This window comes from Phyllostomus discolor, chromosome 5 (genome assembly GCF_004126475.2).
Source record: "Phyllostomus discolor isolate MPI-MPIP mPhyDis1 chromosome 5, mPhyDis1.pri.v3, whole genome shotgun sequence".
Taxonomy (NCBI): Eukaryota; Metazoa; Chordata; class Mammalia; order Chiroptera; family Phyllostomidae; genus Phyllostomus; species Phyllostomus discolor.
This window is the reverse complement of record NC_040907.2, coordinates 162,972,031-162,996,933: the sequence shown is the minus strand read 5'-3', so window position 1 is coordinate 162,996,933 and position 24,903 is coordinate 162,972,031. Positions and strand designations below refer to the sequence as shown.

Genomic DNA, 24,903 nt, shown 5'->3' with positions numbered 1-24,903 from the left:
TGTGTAATGTGGGCTTTGCTGCCACTCATGCAGGTCGGCAAGGGAGCCTCTGTGTCAGAATAAAACAAATTGTCCTAGGACCACTTACATCAGAACCCGCAGGCACGTGTGTTAAATGTAGCAGATTCCTGGTCTGTACGGTAGAAATACTGAACTACAGTGGAGCTGGAATGGGGTGCAGGAAACAAACAGGTCCTCCAGGATCCCCAGGCACCCCCGAGCCTGAGAATCAGTAGGGCCAAGGAACCATCTGTCTGCTGGCCTTCATTTCCCCTTCGCTGTTGCCTCCTCTCGGCCTCACTGGGAGGCTGAAGCAGAAGAGGATTAGAAATTTCCTCCGGGAGCCCCTGTCTGAATCCCCAAGCAAAAGGATGTCCCTGCATCTGCCTTCTGGAGTAACACACACACGAGCTGCAGCCATTGTTTTATTGGCACGATGTGTGTTCATCTCCTGTGGGGAAAGCATCATTTCTTGGCCGCTGTTTTAGTCCCACCCCTAACACAACAGCTGGCACTTAGTAGGACTCTGAATGTTTGCACCATTCATCAGTCTTTTTTTTCAGATTTATTTATTTTTAGAGAGGGAAGGGGGAAAGAGAGAGAAACATCAATGTGCAGTTGCTGGGGGCCATGGCCTGTAGCCTAGGCATGTGCCCTGACTGGGAATCGAACCTGCGATGCCTGGTTCACAGCCCGCGCTCAATCCACTGAGCTACGCCAGCCAGGCATACATCAGTCTTTGGTGTGGTCCCCACGCTTCTGAGACCTCACTCTGAAATACAGTGAGAGTACTCTCTGAAGCAGAAGAAGTGAGTGCAGGGTCCCAGGGAGAATCTTCTATCCTTGCCCCTTCCATAAGCTCATGTCACCTTATGACTGTCCTTACAGCCATCCTCATCATCTTCTACACCTACTTTTTGGGTGATTTGTGCCGGGTCTTGTGCTAAGCACTTCACATACATGATATCATTTTATATTCACGTTACTAACATCACGTGTTGATAGGGAAATGGAAGGATTCCCTAAGGTGACATGCTATTAAATGGTCAAATGACAGGCTAAGGTTGGAACTCCGACAACCTTCTAAGTACCAATGGCTGAAACACCTCTGCTAACCCTACATCCTGGGATACATGTGTGGTGCCGTGCCGACTGAGATGTGCCTTCAACTGGTCACGGACCACACCTATCGGGCTGTTCACACTCACTTCCCTCCCCCAAATCCTTCCTGAACCTCACGCCATCCACCCTCAAAGCCCCCAAAGTGCTCAGCTTGATGTATCTGCACCCCCATGTGCTTTCCTAACATAGATCCTTGGATGTAGATTGGCTTTAAATACTTACACTTATTAGAAAATTATAGTACCATAAATACTTATAGTGCCATGTAAACCAAAAGTCACACAAAAGCGAGCTCATCATTTTTGGCTTTTGTGTTTTCAAGTGTCGACCATATACTTTTCAGGCACAAACCCGTAAGCCGAGTTTCCGTAGCCACATCAGTACTGTCGTGGTGGCTGGGGCCTTCCCAACGTGCGCTCGGTGTGTTTGCATGACTGGCCGTCTGATCCGAAGCAAAGCCCTGAGGTCTATCGACAACGTGACCCCTGGCCTGCGGGCACCCTGGCAGGGAGCGAGAGTGATTCTCTGGGCGTCCGCAGGGCTCTGAGGGTAGGTCGGGAAGAGACAAGCTCTGCGGCTTCAGCGTACAACAGCTCCGACCACCAACAAAACCGTGCAAGAACGGCTCCCTTGATCCTGTTCTTTTATGAAGGCATTTTAAAGGCCGCAATTCACACTCACAGACACTTGGAGAACATCAACAATCCTATTACATCACTCAGAAGGCTCATTAATTTTATTTATTTTAAAGATTTTATTTATTTTATTTTTTAGAGAGGGAAGGGAGGGAGAAAGAGAGACAGAGAGAAACATCAATGTGCGGTTGCTGGGGGTCATGGCCTGCGACCCAGGCATGTGCCCTGACTGGGAATCGAACCTGCGACACTTTGGTTTGCAGCTTGCACTCAATCCACTGAGTTACGCCAGCCAGGCGGAAGGCTCATTGATTATAAAATGGAGACAGGCAGAGAAAGTGTACCATGCAAATGAAGGGCATCTGAAGTTTTACACGTGGCTTTGCTGAAGGTTAAGAGATGCTTGAAAACATATTTTCTGGGAGAGCCCTAAACATACGCTTTTTCACTCATTCTTTTTAGGCGAATTCTTTTCAGGCATCTACGCGTCAGCTCCGCGTTCAGTGACCAGGGGAAGCAAAAGCGTGTAAACACGTGATCCTGGCTCTCAGAACCGAGCTTCAAACCGTAATGCTAACGTGGATCCCCTGGGGATCTGGTTGACAGGCAGATTCTTGCTGAGCAGACCTGGGCCAGGGCCACGCTCCCGGGGCTGCTGATGTCACTGAGCACGCACACTCAAGTGTTGAAGACATTAAAATATTTACAAGGCCAACAGGAACCCTCTGGCCTGTGATCTGCAGATCCTGGAAGAACAGATGAGGATGCACTCCTCGTCTGTGGGACCTGGGGGCCTGCTGTGGCCCCCAGAAACTAGTGGGACCTGGGGGCCTGCTGTGTGGCTTCCCGCCTAATGGCACAGATGAATTGCTGCTGTCCCATGGTGACCACCGCAGCTTCTCACCTGGCCAGGTGTCTGCTGCAAGAGGGCCTGAAAGACGCAAAGCTAGATGGAAGGGTGGGCTCCCAGGAAGTCAAAAGGCGATCCTTGGTAGCCAGAGCAGCTGATCCAAGATTTCAGGTGACACACAGGAGGGCTGGACTGAATAATTATGTCAACCAGCGCCTGTGAGCCGTCAGTAGACATCATTTTCTTGCTCACAGTGAAGCCTTGGGGTTTTTTTTTTGAGGTTGTAAACCACCAGAAAACACTGACCATAGCAGTATCTTCTGAGAACTATTTTGGGCAATTTATAAGCATAATGGGCTTATGAGGGTTTATGGAAACTTGCTCAGAGGGGGGGAAAAAAAGCTCAGGGCAGGGCCTAAAGCTGACACTTGAAGTCGCTTAGTGGCACCAGGTGAAAATATGGCCCAGATGTGAGCCCTGTCTTCTTCTGTGACAAGGGCGCTCTGCCTGCTGCTCTTGCAGAGGGAGCCCGGGTCCTACGTAAGAATGAAAACTAGCCAAGTAGGTTCACCAGGATTGGGTGTTCCTTTAGGGTAACTCGTCATCACAGTTTCGGGTAATAAAATCAGAAAGTGTAACGGCAAAGATGAATGAACACATACGCGTGCTGGAATAGGACGTGCAGTCTTGATGGACACGCCGAAGGAAGCTGCCAAGGACAAAGGTCCTTTCTTAATCACCACTTGTATCTCCACCCTAAGGGCCACGGTCTACGAACTGAATAACCGTAACTGCTTAGAGAACGTTCAAAAATGAACTTTAAACAAAAACGAGACCACTTCTTTCTCTTCAATAAAGCGTCCAAGGCAAATAACTAGTGTGCTACGATTTTTACTTCAAATGGCAATGTACATAGGCATATTTATTTCTACAATAAGGGCTTTTCATAGGATAGTCTATTTTTCCAAGGAACAGCCTGTGAACTCTGGGAAAGTAGGCTAGTTGCATGCTGGTTCTTGACTCCTGATCGCCACTTACATTTTGAATATTTGGTATATTGCAGATGGCAGGAAACCAGGGACAAGACTTAGACACTGACCCTAAATTAGTTTTCTTATTGAAAGAAGGTAGTTTTATACCATGTAATTGGCTGCCAAATTAATAAATGGCAGTCCATCACAAAGTTTTATAAGTCAATTAACCCTTTATGTGGAGAGTTTCAGTGATTCCTAAGTGCTTACTTATTATTTTATTAGTGTTCTAGCTTCAGAAGAAATGGGAGTTATATTTTGTGCTGAGGTTAAGTCAGTGAGCACAATTCTTTTCCTGTTTTCTCTTTTTCCCACTGCTGTAAAAAACACAGAAACACTTCAAAAAGAAGGGATACAGAACAGGTTAGAAATTAAGCAACCACATTTTAATCAATAAATACGAACGTTTGTTAACAAGGTATTAGGCAGAATAAAGTAGCAATTTACCAAGATTTCAAAAAATAACACCGCCTGAAAAACAAAGTGCAAAAATCTTTGCCATAAATTTTTCCCCACCTAGAGAATTAGAAGTAACAACAACAAAAAAATGTACTCAGAATAAGGCTTGGAATCATCTATAAAGTTTCAGGTATCTATTAAAGCTAACACAGATTATTTTGCACGTATTGGGCAATACGGAGATTGTCTGACAATGGAACGAACAGACGGTTGGATGGCACGGTAGCGGAACAGGGAATAGAAGGGCGTCTGCTCACAGGAGGGGCACACTCCTATCTGCTTCTCACTCCTCCCCCGCCTCCTTCACTCGCCCTTGCCCTGCTGCGCTGCAGGGCAATACCACTCCCAGGGCCCTTGTCAACTGGCTTCCAGGTGGCGCTGGAGGAGCAGCTGCTGCAGTTAGACGCACATCTCCACGTAGGGCACACCCGGAGTTCCCCTCTCAGGCACTGGCTTCGCCCTGCCCTGCTGACGTTTTCCATCGCTCCTCTCCCAGGTGGCACCAGCTCCCACCGGGCAGCCCCTCCTTGTGGTTCCAGCTCCGCAAACGACCCCGTTTCTGGGCTCAGGGAGACACACGGCCTCACGGCTCTAGGTAGTAACCCCTTCCTTTTGTCTGGCTTCTCTTTTATCATCTTGGTTAGGTCCATTTCCTCTATTCGATTCTTTCTATTGAAACACGGAGAAGGGCTTCTGTTTTCCTGGCCGGATCCTGACCCATACATAATAGAATCATTACATCATTTTTCCTTGTAACTTATTTGGGAATCTGCATGAGAATCTGCCCCAAGCCACTAAAAAACCACTCAAACCATACTCTATACCCACCTGCCGCAACACAGGGGACTGAGTACCCCTTGGCCGTGTTTTGTCAAGCACCGGGGCTATTTCTACCAGGCACAAATAGGACTCTGACTGTCCACCAATGTCACCTCCAGTCACAGTGGACACAGCCAAGAGCACCTGCAGAGGTCATTTTTGTTGTATGTGCTACATGTGACAACAGGAGGGAAAAATACAGACAAAAAGAAATAATCTTCAGAGGAAATTACAAAGTCATCAAATGGAGAACTCTGAGAAAACCCAGAGACCAAAAGACAGCACCAGAAAGCTTCCTTCCTGTTGAATCAACACGTTTTCCTGAAATAAAAATCCTTTAGAATTGACAGGTATGTCAAGAGCATCCAAGAAAAAAAAAAAGATTCACCAACAAAGAACCTGTTGCTGGTCAGTGAAACCGCACACCCCCCCCCACCCCCCACCGAATGGTTATTTTGAGAAGAAGAGTTCCTTGGTGAGCATGGAGACCACGCACGGGATCTGCTTCTTCTCGTGGAAGCGCGGGTCGTCGGACTGCGACTCGAAGTCCCGGGCCACCCTGTAGTTCACTCGGGTGAGGATCTTCAGGATGTCCAGGCTTTTCCCGTGCTCATTCAGGGTGGCGCAGAGGGCCTGCACGAACCACGAGCCGCTGCCCGGGTTCCTCCATGAGTAGTAGCCTTCAACGGGAGAAGGAGACGATCAATTCAGCTGACCACGGACGGCCCCACTCACCGCTGAGAGTAGCTCCCGGTGTTTGGGGGTCCTTAACACAAGCCTTTTCTGAAATCATTTCCCTCCACTCTGCATGCGAGTGTCTAAAGAGAATCACGCTGGTGTGCCCAGAGAGCAAGCACCTTGGGTTCAGAGAGAGAGCTGCGTGAAAACGTGCAACAAATGATTTGGTTGGTATGTGTGGGAGGCACGCCGGGCAGGGAGCCCCCGAGGGAAATGCTGGCGAGCCGCTCCATATCTGGAATGCCTCACCACCCTCTGGGGTGAGTGGTACTTTCTAATCCAAGCAGGGGGCCTCAGAGGACTCTGAGATGTGTTCCTGCTGATGGGGGAGAACCACAGGCTGGTTCCTGCTGCCCAGGGCTGGGAGTGAGAGGCGGCTAGGGGCGGAGCCGGGAGCGCCCAGTGCCCTGGGAGGGCAGGAGAAGATTCCACCGCCTCCACACCCCGATGTGAAAGGACACTAAAACTGAAACTAAAGCTGCGTTTGGTTTACGTGATGAGCTGTGCTTCTTCCTGCCGATTAGTCACACTGGTTTGATGAGAACTGGGTTGTCATCATCATTTTACAGTAATCAGTTATTGAGTAAGTGCACAACGAATAGAAATAACCTGTCTGTGTAATGTGACTGAGGTGCACTCAGAATGCTTCACTGCAGTGCACAGGGCAACGACCAGCCTGTGGACTTGAACTCTACAGCGTTAGCAGTAAGACAGCACATTTTGTCTGTGGGTGGGTGTCGCCTAAGTTATCCCATTCCGTTCAGGGACCTGTGGGGGCCAGGACGGGCACTACCATCTCCATGGCATCACTGCCCCCAGGTCTGTCTCCTCTAACCCCGTCCCGTATGACCTTGGAGGTAACTGCTGGAGTAACACAAATCTCACCCGGTGATGCTCCCACCTCAAACAGTATCCTTGTACCCCATATCACGGTGAAGTTCAGGCTGTTAGCACAGCATGCAGGGCCTACGACAATGGGGCTCCCTGTCTACCTGTCCAGGTTTGCACCTTGGCCATACGCTGCACCCTGGGGCGGTAACCTCTCCCTCTCCCCGCCCTGCCCCCCAACCTCTCTGCCATGTGAGGACACAGTGAGGAGGCCGCCGACTACAAGCCAGGAAGAGAGCCCTCATCACAAACCAGACTGGCCAGTGCCTTGATCTTGAACCTCCCAGCCTCCAGAAGTGCGAGAAATAGATTTCCGTTATGTAAGCTTCCCAGTCTGTGGTGTTCTGTCCCAGCGGCCTGGCCTGACTAACACTCGCTGTGGTGCGGTCTTAGGAGTTTTACGAGTGACCCCTCCGAACTCCTTCCAGTAAGCCATGTTTCTCTTTCCTCTGTTTGATTTTTTAAGACAATTACAACAGTTTGTTTTTTTTTTTTAGGGAAGCATCTCTCACCTGTCTCCTGAGGGCTCACCCTTCTGCCTTGATGCTCCCCAGATCCTGCTCAGAGCACCCGCCCCCCAGCCACTGGGTCTGCCCACAGACAGTTGCCACCATTACACACCTCCTTCCCCAGAGCAGGGAGACCCAATTATCTTCTTAAACTTTAAAACATGTGAAGTTCCCATGCTCAGAAAACCCGATCTGTCCATCCTGCCAGAGCTGGTTTCCCAAGCCCTGAGCCATGTACTAAAACTAATAGCTTCGTGCCAAGCACTTTACGGACTCCACCACAGCCGGGAGCATTCTGACTTAGGGATGGTTTTTACCCGAAACAAAGGAAAGCCTTTCCCTGAAGCGACTTGGGCAAACAGGGAGCAGGCTGTCTCATTACTGGCACTTCGCGGTGCTTGTTTAGGCGGGCCGTGTAAAGGGATCCCGGTCTGAGTCTCCAGCTTCACCGTGCCCCAAAATCTCGGAGACCTGGAGCACATCACTCAGACTCACCCAAGCTCATTTGTTCCCACCCGTAAAACCAGGACCGCAAAAACAACCTTCCTCACTACCTGCACCGCTGGTATGAAAAACACTCTGTACATTTAAAGTGCTATCGAAAAGTCTGCTCTTATCAATATTTGTATTATGGTACATAATGGCTGGTTTTCTTTTTTTTAATCCGTTGTTCTATTATGGTTGTCCCAATTTTCCTCCCTTTGCCCTCCTTCGCCCAGCCCACGCCACGCTCCCCTAGTCCAGCCCCACGCTGATGTCCATGTCCATGGGTCATGCACACATGTTCTCTGACTCGTCCCTTCCCCTTCTTTCCGCCATTACTCCCCTCCCGCCTCCCCCCTGGCCACTGTCAGTCTGATGTTCTAATTACCGCCCTCCCCGCTGTGATGCTGTGAATGCTCTGGCCACACCCCAGAGGCACCTGCTAGTGACCTCGGAGTTCTGACCTTGCTTCCAGATCACAAGCTCTCTAGACAGGTTTCCCACATTCAGTCCCCTTTCCTGAGTGATGAAGTGTCTCTCTTCTCTGTCCCTTCTTGTTCTGGGATACCTGACATTATGTCTTCAGTGATTTTAGATTTTTAAAAAGATACAATCAGCTTTTATTTTTGTGCACAAAAAGCCACAAGGTAAGAAAATAGCGGGGCTGACAACCTGCTTAGAATGAAAGGAACAAGAAAACTGCACTCAACAAAGCGCCTTCCTGTTTCAGAAAACGAGCTGCTACAATAGAAGCAGCCAGACCTGGCATCAGTCCATTATCGTATTTCTTTTGGATTGGAATCTCTGTGGCTACGTGCGTTAATGAGCTTTTTGTTTGAAACATATTGTTTATATCAACATTTAGTACTGACACAGCATTTGCTACCGTAGAGATTGCTATGATTTTGTTATTCAATCTCTAAGTTTGTATTTACAAAGAAAACAATTCAATGTACATAGGTTAATATAATTCTGTGCCAATTAGGTAAACTGTGTTACTGTAATAATAAATATAATAAAACTGGAGGCGTAAATACTTGTTTAAAAAAAAAGAAATGTGTGCTCGTGTAATTACCAGTGATAGCAGTGGTAAGAGACGAGAGAATTCTGCTCTCTCGGAGACAAAAGGCACTAGATGCCTGCGGTGGGCAGAACAATGGCCCCAGGGGTGTCCACGCTCTCACCTGGGAGCCTGTGCCTGTGTCACCTGACAGGGTGAAGAGGACTGCGCAGGTGTGATGGAGGTTAAGGGAATGAATGGAGACCACCCTGAACTGTCCACGTGGGTGAGCCTTCCCAGCGGTGGTGAGAGTGTGAGGTGAGGACAGAAGGCGGTCAGAGGGACATGAGGTCGCTGCCTCTGAAGCAGGAGGGAGGGGCCGCAGCTAAGGGTTGTGGGAGGTTCTAACACACTGGGAAAAGCAAGGACGTGGGTTTTATCCCCTACAGCCTCCGGAAGGGACTCAGCCCTGCCAACCCATTTTGGAATTCTGACCTTCAGACTGTAAGAGCTTACTTTTGTGTGTGTTCAGCCACTGAGTGTGTGGTGATTGGTCACTGCGGCATGGGGAAATTAATATGGCCCCAAGCCTCCATGCAGAGTGGCCTGGCCCGGTTAGCAGACAACGGACTCCATACCTGGAACTGTGGAATAGGCGAAGAGAAAGTCGGCCTCGACTGGGATCTTGTATCGGGGACTGGCATCCGTGTCACTGATGGGCCCCGAGTCGGCCTGGATCCCGTCATCAAACTCTGTCCCCCGGCATGCCTAAACGGCAAAGCAGAGATCGCTCCATGGAGCTGGGAACAGGAACTCCTGCTGTCCACTGCTGTGCCCCGGCGCCCAGAACTGTGCTGGGCGTGTCCTGGGGGCTCAGTGATGCTCTGATGGGTGACTAAAGGAATGTCGAATGAGCAGAGCAAATAAAAGTATTGCAACACCTTCAAGAAACCCCCACGCGCTGTGATCTGCAGCAGACACAGAAGCCAAGCATTTGGAGTAGAAAAACCAAACCCAAATCTGCACATCCCCCCAATCGGAAAAGCACAGAGATCGGCAAAGATGATGCAAGTCACTCCATACATAATCTCTGCCCGTTTGCGGTGCGGCCGGCTTTGAAGATGGATTACCTGGATGAAGAAGAGTTTGGGTTTCTCCAAGAGGGTTTTGCATCTATCCCCCCGGAAGTGGCCCGTCAAGTCCTTGAGAGCGATCATGCCGTCTGTCCCATATATTAAGTTTTCTTCTCCGTGGCTGAGTAAGATGCAGGCGAAGCAGGCTGAATTTCTGTGGTCCTCCTCAGAAGCTGCAGGCAAGCGACGTGAATGTGGGAATGTTAAAACAAGCCCTGTGGGACCTCGGAGGTAGGGTCCCCTTCCAGCCTGGCAGCTCCCACTGACAGAGAGCTCTTCGGGGGAGGAGCACATCTCCAGAGAGGAGAAGGACCAGTGGAGAGAAGTTACACAGAGAATTCTAGAATTCTCGCTCAGTCTGAAACCAGAATGGAGCTGCCTCCCGAGGAGGTGAGCCCCTGCTATGGGGGCGTGGTTCAGGCAGCTGCTGGGAGGAAGCATTCTGGGGTGCTGCAGGGGGTGACCCCACTGTTTTTTAGGTCTGTGACACAGGGAAGTTCCTTTGCCACTCTGTGTCTTGGTTTCCCTGTCTGTAAAGTGGGTACGATAGTACCTATTATAGGAGTTAATATTTGATCAGCAGGTCACATAACAAGGGTCATGCCAAGTATTTGTTAAAGCAAATAAAACATCGCGCTAAGTGAAATAAGCCAGTCCCTAAAGGCCAAAGACTCGATGATTCCACTTAGCAGGTACCTAGGAGTCAAGTTCACAGGCAGAAAGCAGAATGGTGGTTGCCAGGAGCTGGGGGAGGGGGTGAAGTCATTCCGAAGTACATAAGGATTACTCTTCTGTATGTACCAGGGAAAAGTTTAAGAGTAACCATGTGGAAGGAAGAATGGCTTCCAGTTGTTACTTCCTTAGGAATTAGCCTTTTGAAATTGAGACTGTTCTGTAGAGACAGGTCCTATTTCTTCTCTTGCTGTCATATAAGCTGACTTCATCTTTTTAGGGAAAGAACTAAGTTTCCTGAAAGAGACCCCCTACCCCGGAGACAGGCACAGGTGGCCCAGAGGAAGGAAAGGCTTCCCACGCTGAAATGCCTGTGTCCAGCACAGCATCCTGCAGACAGCAGCGGGGGCCTTGCCTGTATGAGGAGCTCGAAGAACAAGGAGGGAGGCGGGGGGAGGCACACACCTTGTTTCAGCAACTCCTGCATCCTGGCACAGGAGCAGTCATTATAGACGACCACGTCAAAGCCCAGGTTCCGGAAGCACTTGTAAAGAGCCTCGGCATCTTTGTCTGTTCCATTCCGGACGTTCATACCTGGGGGAATCCAGCAGTGGGTCACGATGAGCAATCCCTGGCTGAGTATCACCCGGCCAGGCACCACGTGCGGCTAAGTGATACTCTCGGCTACGGTCAAGGCCAAACAGCTGTCCTCGATTCTTAGCTCATGCTCATGGTGGGACCTCAGATTCAAATTCCCGATTTCTCTGCATCCCTTCCTCTTGGACATGCAAATACCATCTACGAAGCAGCCGCCTGCCACAGCGGATGGGCATGACATCCCCTTCCGAAGGTCTGCTACAGACCTGAGCCCACGCTGAAGAGACTGGAAGGGAACAGGAAAGGGTAGCCCACGCCCAGCACACCTACCTGTCGATGAGTTGAAGTGCTTGTTGTTTATTATGATGCATTGGCCCACCTTCTCAAAATTCATGTTATACACGTAGGAAGGCTCTCCATCCCGGGTGGTCTTGACTGATTTCCTAGAGCCATTTTTCCTCTTTATACTGGAAGGACATAAAACCAGTCAGGGGCTGCAGAAGAGGTCTGAACAGTAATGGCCTCTTGCTCTTACTGCCAGCATGAAAGCGCTGCCTGAGAAAGCTGTAGTATCTGTGATGAAAAGGACCTGGGCTAAACAGATGGCTCCGCTGAATCACCGCATTTAAAAGGAACATGCATCTTGCCCTGGCCAGGGTGGCTCAGTTGGTTGGAGCATTGTTCCATGGACCAAAAGGTCATGGGTTCGATTCCAGGTCAGGGCACATGCCTAAGTTGCAGGTTCGGTTCCCAGTCAGGGTGCAGAGAAGAAGAGGCAACCAATCAACATTTCTCCCTCACATCGATGTTTCTCTCCCTGTCTTCCTTCCCTCTAAAATCAGGAAGCATGTCCTTGGGTGAGGTTACAACAAACAAATAAATAGAAGGAACACGCATCTTCATTTCATCAGGTGCCAGAGAAATGCCCATTAAAATCACAGCGCGATAGGTACCACAATGGCTACATGTTGGTGACCATGTGCAGCACCCAAACTGCCACACGTTGGGGACAGCCTACTTTGGACATCCGCTGTGACGGCTGGCAGAACTCCACGAAAACTGAACTTAAACATAACCTATGACAGAACAATTTTCCTCCTGGGCATGTACCCTAAAGTAAGCAAACATGTCACCACAGCATAACATGACCTTAGCATGCAGAATAACAGCCCCAAACAGGGAATAATCCAAGTGTCCAATTACAGTGGGATAAACTGATGGATATCCATACAAGACAACACTAGACAATGGGGAGAATGAACCAAAACCATGGCAACACGAAGCCCCATGAATGAACCTCACAAATGCAATACCGAGTGAGCAGGACCAAGATGATTCCATTTTTTTATCACGTTCAGAAAACTAATAGCTGGTATGGGAAGCTGGGAGGCGGTTTTATTGAGGGCGGGAGGGACATCAGGCCTTTCTCAGACGCTGGCCACGTGTGGGTGTGGGTGTGGAGGCGGGTGCTGGTTCCACGGTGGTGTCAGTGAGTGCAGACTCACCAGTGTGGGCCCTTTTCCGTGCGGATGTTCCGATTCAGTCAACACTTACATTGTGTGTGGGGGGAAGAACAGCAATTTAAACGAGACCGCCGGCCCCTTCCAATCTCCAGGCACTGACGACCCGTTTACCCGGAGTCCAGCACGGACGCATGGAGCCTGGGACAGGGGCACCACTGAGCGGACAGAGGGACAGCAATGTCCAATGGAGTGCAGAGCAGCCATCCACTCCAGTGTTAAGTTCCATGAAAGACGAGATTTTTAAAACAATCTGTTCCGAAAAATTGCTGAATTCCTAACACCCAGAACAATGCCTGGCACATAAGCTGCTCTGTAAATAGTTCTTAGGAATTTCAGGTCAGTATCCCGTATGAATAGAGACGCAAAAACCCCTCAACAAAATAGGAGCGAGGGAAACCCAGCAATCTATAGACGGGATTATACGCCAGGACCAAGTGTGACTGGTCCCAGGAATGCAAGGTTGGGGCAACCTCCAGCGATCAGTTCACGTAACCCATCACACACTAGTAAAGGACAAAAACCACACTATCAGCTCTATTGATACAAAAAAGCATTTGACAAAACCCAACTCCCTGTTATAAATAAAGACGCTAAAGAAACTGGGATGACGGTGGAACTCAGTTTGCGAAGGGTGAGAAGGGCGTCTGTGGAAAACCCACAGGGTCGCATTTAACGATGAAGGAGTGAATGCCTTTCCTGCTAAGGTCAGGAACAATCACAAACGTCCACTCTTGCTACTTCTATTAAACACCGTAGAAGAGGTTCTGGTCAGGGGAATTCGATTAAAAAAAAAAGTGTTATATGAATGAATCGAGTCTAATTCCCTCATTTTTCGGACATGAACACTGAAGTCCACAGAGAAGCAAGGGGTTGTCCAAGGTCACCCAGCTCATGGTCGGCAGAGCGGGACCATCCGACTTCCCTGTCAGCTTTCTAGAGCGCGGTGCCCTCGAAGATTTGTTGGAACGATCCATCCGCCATTCTGCCCAAGCTCTTTTCAAAAGGTGGAAGAAGTGAAAGTGAAAATTAAGCTTATTACCCAGCAACTGTGGGTCCAAGGACATTTCACTCTGGGCCGTCACTGAATCTTATCTGCTGGGGTTTCTCAGAATCTCTGAAAGGACACGGCCTTCCCCTTGCCCTCTTCTGCCTTGGTCCAGAGTACGGATCAGTTCTGTATGTGGAGCCTTCAGATTCCTCCACTTTTGTAAGGCCGAATTTCTCCCGTAGCATTTTACTTTTAAATGAGGAGTCTCCTGGCTCTGTTCTCCTAACGCCTCCCTTTCCCTTGTTTGTTGTCTAGTTACAGGGGATGCCAGGTTCTCTTCCCCCAGAATGTCTCCCCCCAGAGGCAGCCCCCAGAGGGCCCTGGACGTGGGGTCAGACAGAGGTCTGCATCCCCCCACCCGTGTGACATGGGCTAGAGAGTCCCTGTCCCTCCCAGAGCATCAACTTCCTCTCTTGCAAAACAGACCCTTCTGCGACCATCCCAAAATTAGGGTCCTCTGTGGGAACAGTTAGTCCCGTGAGGCCTTCTCCCCTCCCAGGCGTCTAAAAAATCTCAAGGGAGTCAAGTGTCAGCACACAGAGTTTCCGCACTATGAAAGGACGTGCCCTGTGAGAAGGGGTAGAGGTACTTCCTTATTGCTGCCCTGGCCATGACCCCTACCAAGAGTGGCCTTTGTGCTCGTTACAATAGCTGTGCACAGCCTTTCACAGGCAGGCTATCTTTGGGTGTTGGTTGATGCCTCTGAGGTAGGTGGAGGGGTGCAATCCCATCCATTGTGTAAGTCATAACAACAACAAGCAACGAGCTTAATTACGACGGGCTGGGATCCTGCTCCACCCTCCCCTGCATTTTCCCGTTGACTCCCCACAGGTCCGTGGGTCACTGCAGGCCATCCCAAGGCCCCAGCGAGAGCAGCACGGACGCCGGCGGGCTGGAGGGCACAGGTTGCGCCCTAAGGCTCTTTCAGAGGTAACATTCTGCTTTCATCTTCGACAACATGGAGTGGTTTAAAACAAACTGTACCACAATATCCGAGTGATAAACAAGATGTGATTTCGTTTAAGCTGCTCATCCTCTGTGATGGGCAAAACAAAACCAGTGAGCACTTTTTACTAAGAAAAACGAGCTTGACCCTGGCTGGTGTGGCTCAGTGGACTGAGTGCCGGCCTGCGAACCGGAAGGTTGCTGGTTCTGTTCCCAGTCAAGGCACGTGCCTGGGTTGCAGGCCAGGTCCCCAGTGGGGGGCCTGCGAGAGGCAACCAGTAGATGTATCTCTAGCACACTGATGTTTCTCTCCTTCTCTTTCTCCCTAGCTTCCCCTCTCTCTAAAAAGAAATTTAAAAAAAAAATTTTAAAAGAAAGAAAAACAGGCTTGGACATAAGTTACATGGGGGAAAAAAGGAATCTGTTTCTATCAGAATAGAATTTGGAAAACTAACTGTTTGGGTTTTTTTTTAAAGGGACACACTAAGGAAGTAAAGATACATACACTTTAAAGAAAATGCTTTCCATAGTTATAAAAAGTACCTTAAAACTGAATATGAAGTGTGACTCTTCTTGGTAAACATCTCAAAAGGGAGGTAAGGAAAATTTCCCTTACCTATCCTGCCCCTAACCTGAACTCTTATTTTTCTAAACAAACTGAATATCTACTTCCTCTTTCTGGGTTTGAGTCAGTCAATATTAATTTTTCTTTCTAACCAAAACAGCTCTTTGTTAAACCGAGGTCTTCCCAGACCACGGATATGTATTACAGCGTGATCATCAGTTCACTCCCAGTGAGTTCATCTTCCGAAGAGGCACTGGCCTCGGGAAAACTCCACCTGTAGCCTAACTCTGGGGAGCAGACCCTGATGACCAGCTTCAAGCATGTAGCTGGAGGGACGAATCAAAGGAGGAAATGGTTATGAAGACGGTATCAAGGAGAAAGCGCCAAGGAAAAGAAAGTACACTGAAGTCCATTACTACAGATGCATCCTGTAAGGACCCGAGTTCAAGGTTAGAGCCTGCTGCCTAACAGTTGGAAGGCTCTGGGGCACCTTCTGGGGATTCTCTCTCTGTCACCCCCTTGGGCCTTCCAGACGCCCGTGAGAACTGCGCTGTTCCTTCCCTTTGCCCGATGCCTGCTGCAGAGGTACGAATTCACAGCAAAGGGAACTGACTTCTGAGAGGCAGCTCATTCAGGGCAGCCTCTGGTTACTGATTCTGCACCACAGGACAACTGTTTTTGCTTAAGTACTTCTTTTGTGTGTGCCATCTAATACTACTGGGAAATGCTTCTGGTTTGACAGTTCTCTTCCTTTCTCTCCCTTGCTCCTCCTCTCATTTCCAATGTGGAACCGTCACAGCATCCCGCAATGAAAAGACCGGGCTGGCAGACACGTGTTTGTTCAGTGTATTCACACCCACAGTGACCAGCAGGGCAGTCTCTGCTTCCTGTTTGCGATGTAAAAACAGGGTCTTTGATCGAGACCACCAAGTCCTGTGCAAAGAATGAGGAAGCTCTGTGTCCTGATGGGGGATGACTTCCAGTAAGCCCTGTCGAGCACAGAATAAAACAGAAGGGCAGACCAATGAGAACAAGATGCTACGACCTTCTGGGGGGAAAATGAGGGGGAAATAAATATCTTTATATTTACTTGCATTTTCATAAAGCAACTCTCCAAGGATGATACAATGGGTAAGTCTGTGGATTCCAAGCCTGGGCCGTCGAGGTTGAAAACCCTGCTCCACCACACAGCTCAGTGACAGAGGGCAAGTGACCCCACCTGTCTGTGTTCGGGTTCCTCACGTGTAAAAAGGACAGAAACACAGCACCTGCTTCAGGGCTTGATAAACAAGTCAGCATTCCCAAAGTACTCAGAATGGTGTGCGGCGTGTAGTAAGTAGTACACAAGTGTTCTTGTTATTACTATTGTTATTGTCTCGCATCATTACAAGCAGGTTCCTGTGCTATGGGAGCCGGCTGCAGGCAGGAAGCAGGAAAAAATGGGGGAAAGAATTTTGACTGTTAGCCTGTTAACAGGCTAAGTGTGAATAAGTTAATTATTGATAGTTGCAAATCACTTGCTGCAAATAGGTTTTGAGATCTGACCTATATTGAAGGTTGCTGGATTTTTATGCTCCTTGTTGAAAGGTGCCCTAGACACCCCGTTTTTCTGTTTCCCAGTGTGGCTCGACCCCCTCCCCCTAGCTTTTTAAACATACTCTTCTATGTGTCCATACTAACAACAATAGTAAGTACCGACTTTTGATCACTTACTTTACATCTATCCCCCATGTAATCTTCACATCTCTGAAGCATTAACCCTGTTTAACAGAGAAGTATTAAACTAGCTTGCCCGAGATCACAAAGCTAGACAGCGGTAGAGGCCAGGTTTACTATGAGGACTAACATCAAGCACCTAGTCTCAGAGTCTCAGGCCTCACCCTTGACCTAGAGAAGCAGCATCTCGGGCCAGGACTGGGCGTTTCCTGGAGATGCTCACAGGCTCTGAAGGTCGAGGGTCTTGGCACTGTCTGCCCACTGCATGGACCCTCTTGCCTCTGGCCTTTCGTTGCTGTCTCCACTCTTATTTCACATCCCCCAGCCACTCCCAGAGCCCGTGGCAGCAGATAGCCTGCCCACCATTCCCCCTCCCAGGCAGGGTGCAGAGCACCAGCTCGCCCCACCCTACCAACACGCTCTCCACGTGGGTGCAGACTTTGGGCCCCTTGGTTCCTGGCCAGAAATGTGCCTCGGGAGGCACATGCTGTGGAAGGTGCCCTTGGGCGGCAGCCAGGTGTGTTTAGGGCCACGTGCCAAGATTTACGACTTTCCATGAAACCTACAAGGTCTCCCGGGGGAACAGTCGAGCTGAACATTAAACCCAAATTTCCAATTACAACCAAAATGCTTCCAGGAAAAGCCACGTAGCCTGCAATGGCATCCTCATTCCCGCTTGTGTGTGCAAAGCTGGTGCGCACCCGGTGTGGCCTGGCCAGAGCTGCACCTCACCATCAGCGCAGTCCGAGGAGGAAAGCTGTGTGACCCTGTCCCGACACCCCCCCACCCCCCAGCTTCTCTCAAACAGTTACCGTCTGTTTGGAAATCAAGTGCCAGAGCCAAGCAGGTCATCAGATAAACAACTGCTATTGGCCAGAAGCAAGGGCCTCAGGGGCTCCAAAGAGACTGTGCTAATTAATCAGCCAATGGCAGAAAGGTGACAACAGTCCAAAAGCCGCTGGGGGACAGTTTCTCATAGGGGCGGGAGCCGGGCAGGGAAGGAGGACGGTTGTAAGAAGCTTTCCAAGATCAGATTAGAAACGTCTTCAGCTGCCGATCATCCCGCAGAAGATAAGGTTTTCTGCAGGTGGCTGTTCCTGGTGTCCCACTTCTACACGGGGCCTTTGGGTAGCAGAGGCTGGAACGTGGGTGAACACAGACCCCAAGGGGCGGGCACGCTGGGTTTCCTTCAGGTTCAGATCCACGGAAACCAGCCCTGCTCCCAAATCGGACCAGCGGTGGGAACGGTGGGGGAGCCGCTCCGGGTGCCCCCAGGTCACCTCACTAAATACCGGGGTCGTGCTCTATGCCTCACAAAGGGTGCCAGCGGTCATCATCACCCACTTATTCCCTCAGGTCCCGACGAGAGACATAAAAAACACAGCAAATACGGCGGGCCAGGCTGTCCTAAAGCCAGATTCTCCCTCTCCCCATTCTGCCTTCTCCCTTGCCCCCTTCCCTTTATCTTGACCTTTTTTTACATTGTGAAGACCTTGCCAAGATGATTAATTTAAGAGGAAAAACAGGGTTCTTGTTTTGGAACCTGCTGGGAGGTGCCACGCTGACGATAAACCGGGCCAGTGAATTAAAAGTTTAAATCCTCTTAAAGGCTCATGTGCTCCACAATTGGCTACAGATTTTAAAAAGTAAATCTGGCCAGGAAATCACTGTGTTTAGGACCCGATAAGCAAGGTGGCAATGACTGTGAGTGCCTGATGCAATGACTTAGTTCGTGCACTTTAAGTGTGCACCAAGGGGCAGTGAATGGACAGAGGCAGGCTGGTTCACCACGATGCTTCCTGATCAGCCTTACTGTTTCTCGGTGTCGTCTGCCCTCACCAGCACGGGCAAAGACCATTATCTTCCCTTCCCAGATGCGTTCAGACAGACTTGGGTCTCTGCTGGGGACACAGATCAGGCTGGCTTCGCTGATCGGGAAGGAACTGGATTATCCTAACCGCTTAGGTCGACGGCCATGTTTCAGAGCCTCCCATTTCACAGTGCGAGGCCAACTCAGTCACGTCAACAAAGTCAAGAGGCAAAAAATTACAACCCAAGCTCAGATGGTTATTTATATTAAAAAAAAATCTCCCGGAAGAGTCTCAGCAACTCCTAGCCAGAAAACAGTGGATTAAAAACAGTCGGCTTCCTCGACAAAGAAGTAGACAGGGAGCAATCTCAGAAAGGGCACGGTGAACACTTACAATCCATTCTGGGTGCAGGTGGAATTTTCCCCATTGCCGGAGGGGACAAGCACAGGTGGCATCCTCTCCCAGGTCCCCCAGCCTGCCCGAGACATGAATTTTACCTTCCTAAGTCCGGAAGGGACTCACCGGATGTGGCCTGCAAGCCCGCTGCTGACTTATCTTCCCCGGGACCAGATTCCCAGGAGCTCTGTCTGCATGCGGACATTCATCAGCTCCAGAGTAAACACACCCCAGGCACACATTTCCCCGGGCCGGTTCATTCGGAACCAGGCTCTGGTTTCCATAGCCGCTTTGTCTAAATATTTTCGGGATGATTCATTCATGGTTTCAACATTTCGACAGAGGGCATCCCCAACGGCCCGGACACATGGAGAGGCACAGCACAAGACCGAGAGGAAAGGAGAGAGGCAGGGCCACATACCTCAGGGCTCCATCCGAAAGCGCCCCCCCTGGCAGCAGAACGAGGCTCGCCCCCGCGACGACGGGCAGCGCGCTCCCCTCTTCTCTGTAATAATAAAAACTCAACATGCTTGGAGCTCAGCGGCAGGCAGAGGCTGGCACAGCCCGCCGGGCCCTGAAGGCCGGTGACTGAATCAGCAGCGAGCTGCCCGCTGGAGTTTTCCACGGGACCGTTCACACTGGCGCTGAAAAAAAAAAAATCACACTGGCCTCCCCGGTCTCTGCTGACCTGCAGAAATGCCTGGGCTCCACAGGGCAGCTTCCCCCCCACCCGGCGACAGCGCCCCGGGAACAAAGAGACTTGCTCTGTGCGTGAGGTCCAAAGGACGAAAAGACCCGCATTGCCACCGAGAAGCAGCCAGTGGCACCACGTCTTGGAGCAAAAAGCTGGAAACAACAGAGGAATGGCTAGGCCAGGGGCCGAGAATCAGCATAAAATCCTACACAGCGATTGAAAGTGCTGAGCACACAGGGGCGGGCAACCCACCAAAGGGCCAAATCTACAAAAGCTGGCCAAAAACAAAACAAAAAAACCCCAAAACAAAAACCAAAACACAGCCCATGCAGGAATAATGCAAAATGTGTGAAATGGCAGGTAAGTAAATGAACAAAAACAGGAAGTGAGTTTGCGTGAACCAAACAAACAATTTAGACTCATTCGGTTCTTTCCTTCCCTCCAAAAGCACTGGAGGTACTAACACAAATAACAAAAGGCTCAGAGGCACACCAGCTGTCTCGCTTTTCAAATACACGTCGTTCCACGGTCCTGAATGAAGTAAATGACCCAGAAGTGACTACAGTTCCCCGCCTCGCCCCTCCAGAAGCAAAGGGGACAATGTGAACACAGAAAAACCCGACACTTATTTGAGCAAACGGCTCCGCAAAGCTTTTCTCCATTTCCTGGTTCAGGGTCACGGTCAGTGAAAGGTGTGAAGCGGATGGAGTCAAAGTCCAACAGTCGCTACTCTGGGCAAACCTCCAATCATCTCCACCTCGGGCCTGTGACCCAGAGAGAAAACTGGCTACACATACTTCTCTCCGAAACTCGGTTTGCACAAACACCCTGGGAAGCAGAGTCGGTTTAAAACAGGCTGTGGGGGGGGGGGGGGGATTCTCTCTCTGAACGTCCCCCTCCACGTTTCCCTCCTCCCCGCTAAAAAGAGGGGCAGAGAGACACCTGAGAGTAAAAACTGACAGAGGACTCAAACAAGCATCATCTGTGGGAAATCCAGGGCTGGATTCTCCTTCAAGAGCCTGAAACCAATGGAAGATGCGGTGAGGGCGGCGCGGCGGCTGCTGGTCCCTGGAATTCGGAACAGTTGCCACACTTCGGTCCTCACTCTCACACGGCCACCTCACCCATCTCTGTCCCTCTCCTCTGACCACACGCAAACAGACGCCTGCCGGGTGCAGAGCCCACCGCCGCAGCAGCGCGCTCGGGGCTGGAACCCGCGAGCCCATTACGCACACTTGCTGTCTGTGACTGCGTGTTCCCTGAAGAAGCAACAGCTCTTATTTTCATAGCACTTTTCTACTCGTAGAGTTAATTTTATACTATGTTTCACAATTTCTATTACTATGAAAACCTCGTCTTCTCCCCCCGCCCCGCTCCCCACTGTTGTCTTTTAACCTTGGAGCTTACAACTGTCCACAAACCGCCCCGCAGTTTCTCCACCCCAAGACTGTGTTTCAGCGGTGTGGCTCCCTGCCCCTGACGCGTGCACTTGGCCGTCTTTATTCACAAGTCCATGGCTAGCCCTGTGGGAACTGCTGTCCATAAACCCTCCCTCAGTTTCAACGAAGAATTAAATTTGCTGACCCACGTGGGGAGAAGAAAAAAACGCTCTGCTGGTGGATTAATGTGGCTGAACAGTTTGATGCCTCTGCAGCTGTGGGTGGCACTTGGTGTAAGGGGGGGGGGGGCACTGGACCCTAACCGAGGCCTGGGTCTCGGTCCTGGATCTGCTGGGTGACGATGGGTAGAACACCTCACCTCTCTGGTCTCAACGTTCCTTGATCGTTATAGAAGGAAATGGGGTAATTTACCCTTTGTGGAGTCTTCCAATTTTAATATTGTGACGCTGTGATTTCTTCATCAGCTTAAGTCAGCAAGCTGACAGTTACTTCGATTTCCACTACAATCCAGTGGGTGGGTATTCACATCCCTACACAGGTGAGGAAACTGAGGCTCAGAAAGGCTCAAGGACTTGATATAATCCCTGAACCGAGGAGGGGACAGGGCCAGGATCTGAACCTGGGTTGTCTGCTTCCACTGTCACTTAAGTGGTATCGTCCCTGCTTCAAATACAGCCCTAACTCTTTATTACTCTTCATATACAGATTTGGGAGACAGGCGTCCAGCATGGCGGCATCTGGACTTGACGGCTTCCTTTACTAAAAGGGAACCACCCCATCTGAACGTTTCTTTCCTCTTAGGGGTCACAGACCTGGCATCTTTCAATCAAGGGGTGGGATCCAATAGCTTTCACTTAACTTGAAACATTTTTTTGGGGGGCACAAGTTAAGGTCTGCTTTCTCTGTTGTTCTTCCCTCTGATTCCAAAGCATTGGTGCTTCTAAAACATTTGTTTTTCTTCCTTCTCCAAATGAAAAGGCAGGCCACCTGCGTCTCTCTTATAATTACACAAATAACACATTTTTTTACAGGGGCCTGTTTACAATGTAACACTCATTAGGCGAGAAACTCCAGTTGCCATCCCAAGAAAGAAAAATCACAATAAGTGGCAGTTATTAAACACACTCCAGGTGGACCCAGGTTGGAACGCCAGGACGCCCGGAACACTGGGAATTTATCAAATTCAGAAAATGAGCCTTTTTTCCCCAGACCTCTTCCTTCAGGAACAGGAAGCTAAACTAAGCCCTGGGCAGGGACACGCAGGCCCCACCCAGGCCTAGAGGAAATTTGGAAGCCAGTTCCTTACTTTTCTTCTTTTTAATTTCCTTTGACTCGGACCCTGAGCACAGCTCGGCAAGGAATCTGACCTCCCAGCGGACGTGCTCCTGAGTGAGGCCTTTTTCGGGGGATGCTGGCTGCACAGCCAGGGTGGGTTTGAACCTGCAGGGGCTCCCCGTGGCGGCCCCGGGACCAAACGCAGCCCACGGATTCCCAGCCCAGGGCTGGCAGGCCCTTTAGTCCCTGGATGACCCCCTGCTACGTCTCCAAGGACTCGCCCCGAACTCGGCCGCAGTGCTCCCCGCTCCTTCCTCGCCCCAACCTTCCGCGGCTCCCACCTGGCCGCCTACAACCCGGCAAGTAGTTATGTTTTGTTATCAACTGTTCTCTGTAGTCGTGCCTGGACACTCAGTAACAACCCGAGTCTGTGTCCGAGGCAGGGACCACATCGGTCACTTGGGTGGCAGGTGACCTGTGCTGGGTGCTGGTGCCGGGTCGCCTTCCCGTCTGAGGGTGCCGTTCCCAGCGGACACTACCTGGCTTTGCTCCCTAAACCAGGGCTCATAACGCGTGTTGCTGCTGGAACGTCATGTATTTCTTCTAGGTCATTTTTTAAAAGTCCAACACTTCACTAATTTGAAAGTAATACCTTGGATATTTTTTTTTCTTTGTGGTTGTATTGTTTTCCTAATGTTCTTCAATAAGCATAAAGTTAGGAACTATCAGGGAATTGTCTTTGGGCCACACATTAAATACACAAATACTAATGAAAACTGATGATCAAAAAAAAAAGGTTTTAAGTAAATTTACGATTTTATTTTGGCCCACGGGTTGGACATCCCTGAAACTTGAAAGCAAAGAACAGTATGGGCTTATTCAAAGCCCAACGCAATGGAAATAAAACGATGCTGTGGTGCCATCTAGTGGCCGTGAGACAGAAAGCCAAGATGGGACTCAGGGCTTGGAACTACCCACCCAGGGCAAGTGCCGCTCCCCACCACCCACCAAGCTTTGGGGAGAAAAGGAGGCTTCTTCCCCTTTCCCAGAATCCTTGAGGTCTCCAGGGAAAGGCTGGGTGGGCAGTCTGTCCTCAATCAGAGACAGGTGGGGGGTGTCACTCCCCCCTCCACTGCCTTACCAGGCAGTAATTCTGAGCCCTTGGAGAAAGGAGCGGGGGTTGGGATGTGGGGGAAGGAGGTGATTGCCATCCACTGGTGGGAGCACCCAGAGCAACCTGTGACACTCCCGGTATCTGCATCCACACATCTGACAGCAGACAGGGGAACGGGAGGGGCTGCCAAACCTTCCAGATTCGCAGGAAGTAGCATACCTCAGATCACCCCAGTGAGTTAAATAAATTTTAGCAGGACAAACAATCCCAGTTAGAATCCGTAAGGCATGGAGGTCCCAGCACAGGTGTCGCCGGGGCAGGTGTGATAATGGACACCGTTCCGACACACAGACAGTCTCATCCGTTGCCTATGGGGTCTCTGACAGCACCCACGTTTCTCAGGAAGTCTTGCTCGGCAAAGTGGTTGAGGGGAGCGGTGAAAGGTGGCAGATGTCGGTGCCGTCCTGTCCTTGTGACAGGAGAACAGTAATGTCGTCACCCCTCTTCCTAGCAAGAGGGCTCAGTGGTTCCTGGGTGACTTCAGCCACCCCCGTGGTGCAGGTGCCACTCTCCTCACTGTCTCCCCTTCGGTGTCTACCTCCCAGGCACCTCTGGAGTCTGGCTGCCCCTGCCCGCCTGCCCAGTCCCGCTCCCGCCTGCAGCCCCCCACTCCCACCTGCAGCGCCGTGGCCACCCCTAACTTGCCTCCCCTCCCACAGGGCCCCCTTCAGTGCATTCCGCACAGTGCAGCTCGCTGGGTGTTCCCGTGTGTGTGTAATGGACCACGTCACCAAAACCCCTTAGTGACTTCCCGTCCTTGGGATTGATTCCAAATCCTTACTGTGACCTGCAGACGAGCCCTTCTAAACTCTGACTCCTGGCCGTTTCCCCCGCCTTCTCTCTGCCATTCCTCCCCATCATCCCACATCCTGCCAGCTGGGATGACCCTGGGCCGCACCTGCCCCCTCCCCTCCACAACCTCCCCCTTCCCATCAAGTCTCAGCACACATGTCTCGTCTCCGGGGGCCTTCTCGGACCACCCGGACCAGGCTGGGTGATCTTTTTAATTTTACTTCCCCAGGGCCCAGCTCTGCCCCGTCCCAGGGCCATCATACCGCAACTACGGGCTCCACGTCTTCTCTACAAGACCCTGAGTGTCTGAGGCAGGGGGGCTGTTGGTCTTGTTCACGGCTGCAGCCCCAGAGCCTAACACAGAACCTGGCGCATAAAGGCGGCAGTAGGGAGTGGGGATTGAGGGTTCGAGAGGCAGCTGTGCGTGCAGGTTCAAATCCTGGCTACGCCACTCACCAGCTACTTGGTGTGAGGGACTTACCCTCACTCTGTCACTCCTTAAATATTTAACGAATGAATCAAGTAATAAGCTAATGACCGAAAAATGGCATCTCCAATGGCTACTTTCAAAGCCAGTAATACTTTCCTAGAGGAAAGAAACTTTCATCTTCTGAAGTAGAACACAGAG

At 50.5% G+C, this 24,903-nt stretch overlaps 1 protein-coding gene across 4 annotated transcripts in view; it reads right to left on the bottom strand.

Annotated features, from left to right (window-relative positions):
* Nucleotides 1-4,005: 4,005 nt before the first annotated feature.
* The window catches only part of CASP7 (caspase 7), a 35,755-nt gene continuing 14,857 nt past the window's right edge, over nucleotides 4,006-24,903 (bottom strand). For 3 of the 4 annotated variants that reach the window (XM_036027323.1, XM_036027325.1, XM_028513127.2), the window contains exons 3-7: nucleotides 11,267-11,403; nucleotides 10,805-10,933; nucleotides 9,665-9,840; nucleotides 9,173-9,302; nucleotides 4,006-5,596 (exon numbers count right to left, since the gene is read on the bottom strand). In XM_036027323.1, coding sequence (XP_035883216.1) covers nucleotides 5,367-5,596; nucleotides 9,173-9,302; nucleotides 9,665-9,840; nucleotides 10,805-10,933; nucleotides 11,267-11,403 — 802 coding nt within the window. In that variant the 3' untranslated portion in view covers nucleotides 4,006-5,366. Of the gene's footprint in view, nucleotides 5,597-9,172; nucleotides 9,303-9,664; nucleotides 9,841-10,804; nucleotides 10,934-11,266; nucleotides 11,404-19,361; nucleotides 19,900-24,903 lie in introns of those variants that run through there. The other variant, XM_036027324.1, reaches the window with a different exon arrangement.